This window comes from Telopea speciosissima, chromosome 9, assembly GCF_018873765.1.
Source record: "Telopea speciosissima isolate NSW1024214 ecotype Mountain lineage chromosome 9, Tspe_v1, whole genome shotgun sequence".
Taxonomy (NCBI): Eukaryota; Viridiplantae; Streptophyta; class Magnoliopsida; order Proteales; family Proteaceae; genus Telopea; species Telopea speciosissima.
In genome coordinates this window covers 45839150-45851673 of record NC_057924.1, presented here as the reverse complement: position 1 = coordinate 45851673, position 12524 = coordinate 45839150, and the positions used below count along the sequence as shown (strand labels likewise).

Here is a 12524-nt window from a genome sequence, read left to right as displayed (position 1 = left end):
TGGATCATTGGTTGCACTTTTGGGTTTTGACTCATATAATACCCAGGAAAAATTGATAAATTGGATATGGGAGGGTGTTTCCTGCCCGATATCGGAGGCTACACAAGTAGGTGAAAGGCAATGAGTGCCCTCTAGCGGCTCAATCAATATGGGGTAGAGAGGTCATTTCATTGGGGGAGGGGGGAGGGGAGAGATAGATAGAGGGATATGCTAGCGGAGGCTACGCCCCAGGTAAGAATATTCTCCGGCTAGATATTTTACAAATTTTTGTTTTCTATAAGGGGGGGTTGGATCTGATAAATGGTTACTAGTTGCAAATCATTTGCTCGTGCTAGATCTGGTATAAGGTGCGGTTTGAACTTTTGATTGATTTATGAATTTATGCTTATATTGATTTATTTTAATCAGAGATAGGAATCGTAAATCATACCAAACACATTATTTATGTTTATGTGTCCGATTAACATAAATTTAAATTATACCCCCAATTATGCTAAGTCAAATTCAAATTTTCTTGATTTTGGATTCTCAGACTACTGGGCCGACCCATTCTCACCAAGCCCACTGGCCCGCTATTATCTAGTCCCACTACCATAGGTGATAGGGCCATAGGAGGGACCCAAACAACCAGTCTCCACTAGTATACTCTGCCTCTGCTGTTTAAGATAATGAAAATTGAAAAAGCTTTTCCTGTTTAGCGAAGAACTTCGACGTTTAAATTTGATTCGATATGGTGGCTTTGAGTTCTCTACAGTCACTTGCTTCTTTAATTCCAACGACGTCTTACTCTTCTTCGTCGTCGTGTTCGCGCAAGGCCTTTCTTACCAGGCGAAAATCGATATTCTTTGCGTCCTTTGTTTTGGCTCCTTTTCTCCATTTCTATCCCGACTCTGCACATTCATTTCAGTTTGCAAGGGCCGAAGAGGATGAACTTGAGAAAGAAGAAGAACAGGTCGTTCACTTATTCCAGGTTCCTTCTCTCTCTGAAGTACCCATTTCGTTTCTGGAAAGTTGGAAACGAAATTTCGTTTTGTTTTCTCCTCTTTCCTTGCTTTCAATTTCGTAGTCCATGTTAAAGTCGTTTTTCATCTTGGTTTATGCTAACTCAGAAAACATTTAGTTTTTCTTGTAATTGGATTGGAATCACTGATGAACAATTACTTTTTCTTGCCTTAGAAGAGCTACATTATGTTCTATTGAAAGCTACCAAGCTCAATTTCAAAGTTCTACGAACATGGTGGCTGAACTCACCTTTGGGGGCTTTTGTAAAGAGTTCCCTGTCATTTGCTAAATCTAGCCTTTGGAACACTTGAGGAAAGGGAGTGAAAATGTCTTCTTGCTAGACTTGGAATCCTGTTAGTAAGAAAGCTAATAGGTTTTTGGGTTTTCTAGTGAATCTCACTAGCAATTTAAATGCCTTTTCTCCTGTTTTTTTAATTGTTTTGTTCATTTTCTCCAAGTTATTCAGTGATTCTCATGCATTTTGTTACGTGTACACGTGGTAGAGGGACTCTTATTGGTTATTATTGTTTATGTTAGGTATATTAGAGGAAGTTATCCGATAATGGTTAGTTATTAAGAGTTATTAGAATGCGTAGTAGTACTATAGAAGTGGGATACTTAATTAGTGGGTAGTTATCGTTGGATGTATTCCTTTTAAATGCAATGTACGTAATGAAGAGTAAACTTTTAGAATCCTAAATTATATCTTGGAATTATTCAGAGAAGAGGTCAACTACCTCCCAATCATCCAGACATCCGGCTTCTTCCGTAAAACCAAACTTCTCTATTTTCTCTCCACCCCACACGTGTACTTATCAATGGCATCAGAGCCAGGTACGGCGGAGGAAATTGACCGTCTCGGGTCTATATGGGAATATCCTTCTCTGTTTAACAACTTAAAACAAGGGATGAAAGATATTTGTTCAGTAGAGATTGATTGTCTTGGGTCCGTACGGGATTTTCATCAGGTTTTTCATTTGTCCGTGACATGTTACATCTCAAACTTCAAACTTCAAGCATTGGTGGACCATTGGGTTCATGGGCATAACATCCAATTCATATCCATTGCCCATTGGCAGAAGTAACTTAGGAATTACCCCAACAAGATTTGGGATCCGAGTAGGAATTATTATAATTTTTATTTATAACTTAGTAGTCTTGAGAACAAGACCAAACTTAAGGGGGATGGATTGTTACGTGCAAACGTGGTAGAGGGACCCTTATTGGTTGTTATTGTTTATGTTAGATATTGTTAGATCACATAAACGAGATCCAAATAACCAGGATTTGGATCATACCTGAATGTGTACGGAAAGGCAGTCGAAGAAGGATCAAACGCCAAGCTTATAGTTACGAGCACACGAACAAAGCACCACGATCTCAATAGGTTTCTCCTCAGAGAACTCCACACCACAAATCTTTGGGAAGAGATGGAATCCCACAGAGAACACAAACACTTGGAGAGCAGAGAGAAATTGAAAATTGGTTGATTAATAGCCTAGTCTTAGGGTTAGGGAGGTTATCTATTTATAACCTAAAACCCTTAAACTCCTCTCCCCTTGTAGACTCCCTCTAGGAATCGTCCAAGAGAAAGAGAGGGGGGGGGGGGGAGAGTCAGCCACTTAAGTGGCCGGCTCTCTCCGATGCTCATGGGTTGGACCGGCCTGCCCCATGTGGGCAGCCTGGACCGGACCTCAGGCCCATATTCGATTAACAGATATATTATAGGAAGTTATCCGATAATGGTTAGTTATTAGGAGTTATTAGTGAATGCGTAGGAGTTACTATAGAAGTGGGATACTTAATTAGTGGGTAGTTATCTTTGGATGTATTCCTATTTAAATGCAACTTACGTAATGAAGAGTAGACTTTGGAATCCTAAATTATCTCTTGGAATTATCCAGAGAAGAGGTTAGCTACCTCCTAATCGTCCAAACGTCCAACTTCGTCCGTAATGCCAAACTTCTCTATTTTCTCTCCTATTTCTTCTCCTTAATTTATCTTTTTCTCTATTTTCTCTCCACTCCAAACTTGTGTACGTATCACATTTTTAGTCTTGAGCATCATTTGAGAAATACTTACAGGTTTCAAATTATTGAAAGAAAACAGTTCTGATTATTAGTGCTTAGCTGTTAGACTAAACATTAATAATCTGGTGTTCTGTTTATTTTTGTTAATTAGATGTTTAATTCTACAACATGCAGACAAAAGTAGAAGCCTTGGTAATGAATCAAAAATAGCTTAAGTAGTTTGCAGAACTATAGCTGTCTTGTTATTGATTTAATATGAAAAAAGGAGTTAGAAAGACAAAATTTTGGGCATAGTTCATGTATCTTGCTCACTACTGTCTCTTTCGGTCCTTCTGTTTTGTGCGTGTGCGTGTTTTCTAGTTGAATCACATGGTATAGGTACAATTGAGTGTAATTTTATAATAAAGGAGCATCTTCTGTTTAATGATTTCAGGAAACATCACCATCAGTGGTTTTCATTAAAGACCTTGAAATAGTGAAGAACACCAATAGTACAGACGAAATCATGTCAACTGAAGATGGAAGTGCAAAAGTAGAAGGGACAGGTTCTGGCTTCATTTGGGATAAGACTGGGCACATTGTAGGCAATTTTTACTTATAATCAAGTGTTAGGATTTCATAATGGATTATGATGTTTAGATAAGTTTATCAGAAGCCAACCCCACCGTGGGATGGGAAATACAAATTTGTCATCTTACGCAATACGATGGTTACCTTTCTGATATATTTATCTTAAAATGTAAAGAGCGGCTAGCTTGATTTTCTTGTTCTGTTTTTGTTCTTTTAAACTTGCTGTTTTCTCAACTGTTTTTGCACAATGAAAATGTAACAAGATCAGCTTTTGTGAATTTAACACCTTTCTGTCAGATTCTGTTTCGGTCAACACCCCATTCCAGTTCAGAATCCCTACTAGAATCTTCACAGATGCATAGTTTGATTTCCTTTTTTAATTTTGGTCAAAGCACCTAGAATTCTTTCCAAGAACAAATCCTCTGTATTTCAGGTCACCAATTATCATGTTGTAGCTAAATTGGCTACGGATACAAGTGGGCTGCAGCGTTGTGAGGTCAGTTTGTGATTTTTATTTAATTTTCTGTTTTCTACCAGAACATGAGCTTTTGGAGCTAGACTTTTCTATAACTTATTGTTCAGTCATTATGACCTTTTTTTTTTTTAAAAAAAAAGGGCGTACCCAGTGAACGAGGCTCCCACCACTGCGGGGTCTGGGGAGGGTCATAATGTACGCAGCCTTACCCCCGCTTCGCGGAGAGGCTGTTTAAATGAACATAAATATTTGTGCTCTTCCTTATAGGTGGTTCTTGTGGATGCCAATGGCAGAAGCTTTACGAAGGAAGGCAAAATCATTGGTTTTGATCCAGCATATGATCTGGCAGTTCTGAAGGTACAGAACTCAAATTCCTATCATTTTTAATGAACATTACTGCCAACTACTTAGTAACTGATGAAGGAAACACTGTCTTTTCCTTTTTTGGGTAATAACTATTAAGTACAGTGAGTCCAATTCACTTGTAAATGTTAAACTAATCCATCTCTGGTCACTGGATCTTCCTGATACTTCAACTAAAATAAACCTTCCATTAATAGATCGATTTCCTTAGTGAAATCCAGATTATATATTACTCATGTATTTTTGTATGCAGTCTTGCATTAACACTTTAGGATATGTGAGTATTTGAATCTTGATATTTAACACAGTAAAGAACAGTTCTCCTTGAAGTTGGATGGATGGCTCTTCTGATTTTCATTTATGAAAAGCAAATATAAGGTCAATTTTCTCATTTAATTATATGTTGTTTATGGATAACATGGCTTGACTACTCTGCTCTAAAGCTGGAGTTGGTATGCCGCCAGAAAAATCATTTTCCCAGGCTAATAAATGATTCCAGATGAATTTAATTAGCTGATGCCTATTCTGCTTGCTTGTAGGTCGATGTGGAAGGGAAGGAGCTAAAACCAGCGGTTCTTGGAACATCTCAGGATTTACATGTGGGGCAGAGCTGCTTTGCCATTGGGAATCCTTATGGATATGAGAACACTCTAACAACGGGGGTAGTCTTTCATAAACTCTGATTGTTATGTGATCTTACTAGATTCTAAAGGTACTTCACTGTTAGCAAGTTATTATCATTCCTTCCAGACTTTAAACTAAATTTGGGGCCAAATATTTCTTTAAATTCAGGTTGGTTCTTGCTGATTTTTATTTCATTGGATGCTTATTTTTGGAAATGCATTATTGATCAATACTCATGTCGCTCCAGTATAAGTGTTCGGCTGTTTTCTTGAGAACATATGCACTATATCAGATTTCATTATTTTAAAAACAAAATCTGGTTTATCCTTGAGGTAGATTGAAGTCTGGATCAAGAATACCATTGATCATTTAGGCAATAGGAATGTATTACTCTCGTATCCCCTAGTTCATGTAGTAGCTTGAGAACCTCATTATAGATTGCTAGGTGCAATCTTGAATCAGCTCTGATTCTGCACATTTTCTTTTGCTAAATAATTCTATAAAACATATGAGTAGTCAATTAATAATTTCCTTTGGTGTTCCCGTTAGGTAGATTAAAATCTAAACTGAGCCTTGTTGACTTTGCTGAGATTTGTGGACTGCATAATTGAGTTTATAAACATGGAACATTGTGTTCCCGATTTACAAAAATAAGGGAGATATTCAGAGTTGCAATAACTATAGAGGCATAAAGCTAATGAGCCATACGATGAAGTCATGGGAGAGGGTTATTGATACCCACCTAAGAAAGGAAACTACTATTTCGGAGAACGAGTTTGGCTTTATGCCAGGTAGATCCACGATGGAAGCTATATTCTTACTTAGGAGACTCATGGAAAGGCATAGAGAAGGCAAGAAGGATCTGCATATGGTCTTTATTCACTTAGAAAAAGCTATGGTAGAGTCCCTAGAGAGCTTATCTAGCACATCCTAGAGAAGAGAAGGATACCAAGTAAATATTTGGACATATTTAAAGATATGTATGATGGTGTGGTGACTAGCGTAAGATCTGTGGGGGTCATGGTAGTGAATTCCCAATTACGCTTGGGCTACATCACGGATCAACCTTAAGCCCTTATTTGTTTGCACTTATCATGGATGATTTAACTAGCGACATACAAGATGAGATTCCTTGGTATATTCTTTTTGCTGATGATATTGTGTTGGTGGATGAGACAAAAGCATAGATTAATGCCAAGTTGGAGTTCTGGAGATCTACCTTGGAATCAAAAGGTCTTAGGATATGTAGAACAAAGATGGAGTATATGGTATGCAACTTTAGCCACATTGTGACAGCTAGTGAGGTCGTTAATATTGATGATAAGGAGATACCTCAGGGTGATTATTTTAGATATCTGGGCTCTTTCTTAAATAAAGAAGGTGATATAGAGAATAATGTTTCCCAAAGAATTAAAGTAGGATGGATAAAGTGGAGAGGTGTAACTGGCATACTGTGTGATTGACGTATTCCTTTAAAACTCAAAAGAAAAATTTTATAGGACTGCCATACAATCGGCTATGATGTATGGTGCAGATTGTTGGCAATTAAGAAGCAACACGTAGAAAAACTAAGTGTGGCAGAGATGAGGATGTTGAGATGGATGTGTGGCAAGATTAGGATGGATAAAGTAAGGAATGACCATATTAGAGCTGAGTTGGGAGTAGCCCTTTACATGAGAAGCTTCGAGAGAGTCATTAAGGTGGCATGGTCATGTCTAATGGAGGCCTGGGATGCACCAGTTCGTAGGTGTGATCTGATTCAGATTGAAGGATCTAAAAGAGATAGGGGCAGGCCTAAAATGACTCAGGAGAAGTAGTGACTAAACGCATGCTTAGCTTGGGCCTTGTCTCAAGTATGGCCTTGAATAGAGCTGATTGGAGGGCAACAATCCATGTTGCTGACCCTATTTAGGTGGGATATTCATGAGTTTTTGCGATGTTGTTGTGTTCTTTTCTTTTACTATTATGTTTAATTGTTTTGTCCTTGCAAGGATCCATGTAGCCGACCCCATTTAGTTGGGAAAAGGCTGTGTTGTTGTTGTGGTTGTTGTATAATTAAGTTTATAAACATGAAACCGGACCTCGGTGCAATGGTAAGGTTGCTCTATTGCAACCTAGTGGTTGTGGGTTCGAGTCAGGAAACAGTCTCTCCGCGAAGTGAGGGTGCTGCGTGTATTATTGACCCTCCCTAAACCTCACAGTGGTGGGAACCTCATGTACTGGGTATGCTCCTATTACGTTTATAAACACGGGCTTAAAATGAAGGTTGGTACTGGATTTGCCAAGCTTCTGAATGATGAAAGTAAACATCCTACTGACCCAAGAGATGATTGCAAATAGATAGGAAACACAGTTACACAAAAACCCTCCTGTTAATACAGAGCATGCTTGGAGTTTTAGTAGGATATGTTTTGCAGCTGAGCTTGTAGGATCATATATCAACTTTCAGGTCCTGAAGGGGGTAGCGCTGTTGGCAGGTACCGACACCTCACAATTAAGAGGTCATTTTTCAACTCTCCTTGTGGCCTACCTATCAATAAATAAATAGATAAAATTCAGGTACAGGGACCCCCATCATGTGGAAAGAAAGATCTTTTTCCTTTCCCTATTTTACTTCAAAAAATATTATTAGATTGAGAAGAAAGGAGGGGGGGGGGGGGGAAACCTTGATGCACATTAGGACATGGAGCTTCCATTGTCAAAGGCATTGTCTATATGTTTGATGCATAGAGATTTCAATTTTTAGGGGTCTTGGTACATCTGCAATGAAAATTAGCATCCTCAACTTGGATAATATATAGTCTCAGTCAATGTATTGTAATCTTGAAATATTGTAAGACAGATTGAGACATACTGAAATCTGATAAAAATGGAGAAATTTCTCCGCACTCTGCCAGGCCAGTGTCCTCCAGGAACTTTTCCGCTTCATACTTGTTGTACTTGTTACACGGGGAAGGTGTTCTCGAATTTACTTTGACTCCAGAAAGTATGGTAATTTCAGTTTTAATGATTTCTAAATTTTAAATGGAAATCCATGTTTTTTATAATATTTCAGCCCAATAAAATTGTTACTTTCAAATTTCCTGGAAATTTTTTCATGACATTCCCAGTTATGGAGGACTGTAATTTCTTTTAAAAAAAAAGGCCGTACCCAGTGCACAAGGCTTCCGCGTTTAGCACTGTAATTTCTAGTAGAGTCGAAATTATGGAGGTGTGGCCAATCAAATGTTTATCTATAAAATGGATGGTTTGGATTGTCCCATGTCAATATCTGAATGACTGGGAGAATGTCACCTGTCCTAAGAAGATGCCGTGCAGCACCTAATGGCAGATATTTGATAAGAGTGCAGGTAGTCAGTGGGTTAGGCAGGGAGATACCCTCACCTAATGGGAGAGCTATCAGTGGAGCCATACAAACGGATGCTGCTATTAATTCGGGTAAAATTTTAATTTTCTGTGCTATAGCTGATACCAATTTATGATTTTCATAAACCTGCAGTAGTTCTATTCCCTAATTTTTACTATATCTCAGACATCATCATCAGTGAGGATATTGTAGTAGAAAGGATTGCTGAACTATTGATTTAGCTTCATTAGCTATTTGCATATGTATTTGCTTGACCATTGAGTGTAAACAAATTGTTTAGGCTCCGTTTGGTTTCATGGAAAAGGGGGAAAGGGTAGTGAAGGGAATTCTTTTCCCTTTTTGAGTCGTCTGGTTGCAAGGGAAGTGAGAAGTGAAATTCATTTAATGGAGCTGTTTGGTTGGATGTAAAATTTTATAAATTTGTAATCCAGCCCAGTTTTGCTAAGTTGTAACTGACCAGACCCATCTCCATTTGCTCTAGCCCACTAACTAAGCTGTCTGTTTAACGAATGAACCCACCTTTGTCTACAGCTAGATTCTAACTCTTGTTGAATTATCAGATCAAAAAACCTCAATTCCTTTTGTAGATGCCCCTCTTTACAGAGACCATCCATGACCCCTGTGCAAGTATTCACTTATACCATGGCCCAGCATTTCAAGAAGGATCTCAGTAGTTGTTTGTCAATACCCTGCGACACATTGCCCATGAATTATTGCTATATAGGTTTTAACATTTGGAGATAAACCCTGACATCTCAAAGAAGCTTCATGGCCTCACCAAATAATTTCTCCTTACTTAATCCATCTATGAGTGAGGTGTAAGTTATAAATTCGGTATGAGACCCAGAATAACCATCTTATTAAAAAGTGCCCTTGCCACTTTAATTCTACCCTCTGTGCACATACTGGCTAAAACTGTGTTATACGTAGTCAGATTTGGTCTCAAACCAAATCGTAGCATTTCCCTGAGTAATTCTGAACCAGCTTCCGATCCTGATGAGCTACTAAGAGAAGTAAGGATTGTGTAAGTCCAACCATTGGGACTCAACCCTTTTTCTCACATCTGCAAGAGCTTTTGATAGGCTTCACTAATTCTACCCTCCTTTCATAACCCCTTGATCAGGGTATTACAAGTAATGAATGTAGGCACATAATGACAAGCCTGAATTCGTCAAGCATCTGGCGAGCAACATCGATGGTTCCACTGTGACAGTTCATGATTATGTTCAGTGTCACTAAATTCGGCGAAACTCAGAATTCTAGTAAAATTATTTATAGACAAACATGCTTCGAATCTGCTAGCTCTAACGAAAGAAGATAAAACCATATTACAAGAAGTAACAGAGGGATTGAAGTTTGTCTTCGGCAAGTTATGAAAGACAGATGGCTTCGTCAATCTTGCCAGATTTACAGTAGGATTCAATGACATTGTCAGTGTCTGCTGCTCCAAGTTCATCCACGGAAATCTAGCGGAGAGAAACAGAACTATAGGAATGCTACTGGCTTTGATTTTGAAATGTATGAGGAGCCACTGCTGTGGTAACCAAGTATCTTCTGGTTAAAAGCCATGGTTTTCATGTTCATAATTGGTCTCCTCTATCCCCCACACGGGCTTCCTTATGTTGCTTGCATGTTGCAATGCATCCAGGCCCTGGTGAGGCATATGGTATTCCAAATGTTGGTAGATCAACATGAATACCATCCATCAACATATGGGCATTATATTACTAAATGGAAACAGAACCTTGTGCACCAAGAAAAAAAAACCTTTGGAAGATTCTACCTCCATAAGAAGAATGGTGAAGAAAGAAAAATAGCTGGAACCGTACACTTTGAGAGAGAAAGAGAGATTGCAGCTACCCCTCCTTGATCGCTCAAGAAGCCTCTGAAGATGGCTCCTGTGGCCTCTGAGTTGTGAAGTCGAGCATCCGAACTTGGTGTGGTCAAGAAGAAGCGAAGCAGGGGAAGAGGAGAGGAACCGGACTTGCCCTTCAAAGCTTCAATGTTTCAGAGTTCAGAAACTCTGAAACTAGGCTTGGATGAAGAAGGGGAGAGGAGACGGATATGTATCATAGGTGGTCAGCTGTAAGGGAGAAAGAGAAGAAAACGAAGTAGAGAGAGAGAGAATTGAGGTCTTGCTTAACAGGGAATGAAGATAAATCAGAACAACAAAGGATCCTCAAAGCAGAGAGAGAGAGAGAGAGATTACTGGAGGAGGTATTGCTTAGCCTGGTTTGACATAAAGATTGCTCTGCAACTAGTAACTACCAACAGCAGTGGGCCGAGCTTCTCCAGAGAGAGAGAGAACCAGAGTCAAGTGCCTGGTCCGAGAGCAAGTTTTCATCAGATTTTACTTTTCAGGCGTTTTCAGTTGGGATATAAAAGGGGAAAGGTTAACATATAGAACATTTCCAAGTAAAATCTTATGGGGAAGGGGTTTGTGTATGACAGCTTTTGTAAATCAAATGCTTCGTATACAGGGGCTGTGGGTTTTGATATTTTAAAAGATGTTTATCCGCATCGAACAGTTTCATGTATGACCGTGCACCATCACGGCGTACATGTAAAAGACACTTTTCCAGCAACCAGACAGACACTCAAAGCAATTTCCTTTGGGAAATAAATTTCACTTTACATAAAATATTTGCATTTCCCTTGCAACCAAATGGAGCCATCGGATCATTTTTAATTTTATTTGCCATCTTGCTCTACCTTGTGAGAAAATTATCACCCTTTTTTCAACAGAAAACATTTCAGATGCTGCACTTATTCCGGGTCCTGATAGATTGAAATATGTAACAGGAAACTCAGGTGGCCCATTGATCAACTCATATGGTCATGTCATTGGAGTTAACACAGCCACTTTTACTCGCAAAGGTAACATAAAGCATTCCACATTCATGTTTTTCTCTCTGTACTTATATGTCCTCTTGTATCCGTTTCTGCATTCATTAAGATTAGTTACTTTTAAGGGAATTTTTAGAAATCTGAAAAAAAAGAAGAATGCAATGCCCAGTAATACAAGCAATGTTGTCAATAATGTGGCTAGGACATGCTATTTTTTGTTTATGATGTGAAATTGAGGCGAAAAATGGAAGTATGCAACGTGATATTACCACTTTTTGGGGTCTCGAGATAATAGAGCAAAAATTTTGTTCTATACCATCATCAATTTGAGTAATTGGGGTCAAATAGATATCTATGCATATACTGGAAATGATAGGGTTGTGATGCTGAAATCCAGCAGATATCTTTGTTGTACATTTTCTTTCAAAAATGGATTATCGTGAAAGTTGAAGCTTCTTTACTTATTATGCATATCGTCAATTGCAATGGAACTTTTTCTGTGTTGTAAAAAAAACCAAATAAAACTTTTTAACTAAAATTGAGTACTACAATGATTCTATTACATATGTACTGGTAACACATTTTCTTTGTCCCCTTGAGCTATTTACCTGTTTGCTTCTCTCCATGAAATTGTAGGATCAATTTAGTTCAAGTACACACCCAATAGTAAGCAGGATCCCAAAAATTCACCATCCTACCCTGATCTCATTTTCTATTGTTATATAGGGACAGGAATATCATCTGGTGTCAACTTTGCAATACCAATCGACACCGTTGTGCGGATTGTTCCTTACCTTGTTGTGTATGGAACACCTTATACTGACAGGTATTGACACCAGTCTTTCAATTGGACAAATAAAAGCTTAGCTTGGTGCATTTTGTTTGATCTTCTTGTTGTAATGCATGTCTTTTGGAGGTGATGACTGCTGATGACAATAAACAGAGAGGCTCAAAGTCTCCTATATGAGCTTTTGTAACTAGGGACATGTAATTCAATTAACCTTCAATGGAGAATTGAATCAAATTCATACCAGGAAGCTTGTATATGGGGAGGGGGAGGGGGGGGGGTGGGGTGGGGGAGAGGAAAAAAACAAAAAGGCCCTTGTCATCACAGGAAGCCTCTTTTTTATTTCTTCCCCCAAAACGATGTGTTCTTTAGTAGGCTTCATGGTATATCTGTGAGACAGGCTTTGGTAACAAACTTAGCCCTTGGCTGTGGAATTGAGCTTCTTTGATCACTCTTAAT

The 12524-nt window shown here is 38.6% G+C and overlaps 1 protein-coding gene across 2 annotated transcripts; it reads left to right on the top strand.

The window, feature by feature from the left end:
* Positions 1–639: 639 nt before the first annotated feature.
* On the top strand, positions 640–12311 carry LOC122640989 (protease Do-like 5, chloroplastic). 2 transcript variants are annotated; one of them, XM_043834297.1, is made up of 8 exons: positions 642–970; positions 3466–3612; positions 4036–4098; positions 4345–4434; positions 4980–5102; positions 8415–8502; positions 11234–11308; positions 12005–12311. In XM_043834297.1, exons 1-8 carry the CDS (start codon positions 731–733, stop codon positions 12109–12111), a joined length of 933 nt encoding a protein of 310 aa, XP_043690232.1. In that variant the 5' UTR covers positions 642–730; the 3' UTR covers positions 12112–12311. The 2 variants fall into 2 exon arrangements, with proteins under 2 accessions (XP_043690233.1, XP_043690232.1); XM_043834298.1 differs by lacking the exon at positions 3466–3612 and having other exon boundaries at positions 640–970.
* The last annotated feature ends 213 nt before the right edge of the window (positions 12312–12524 follow it).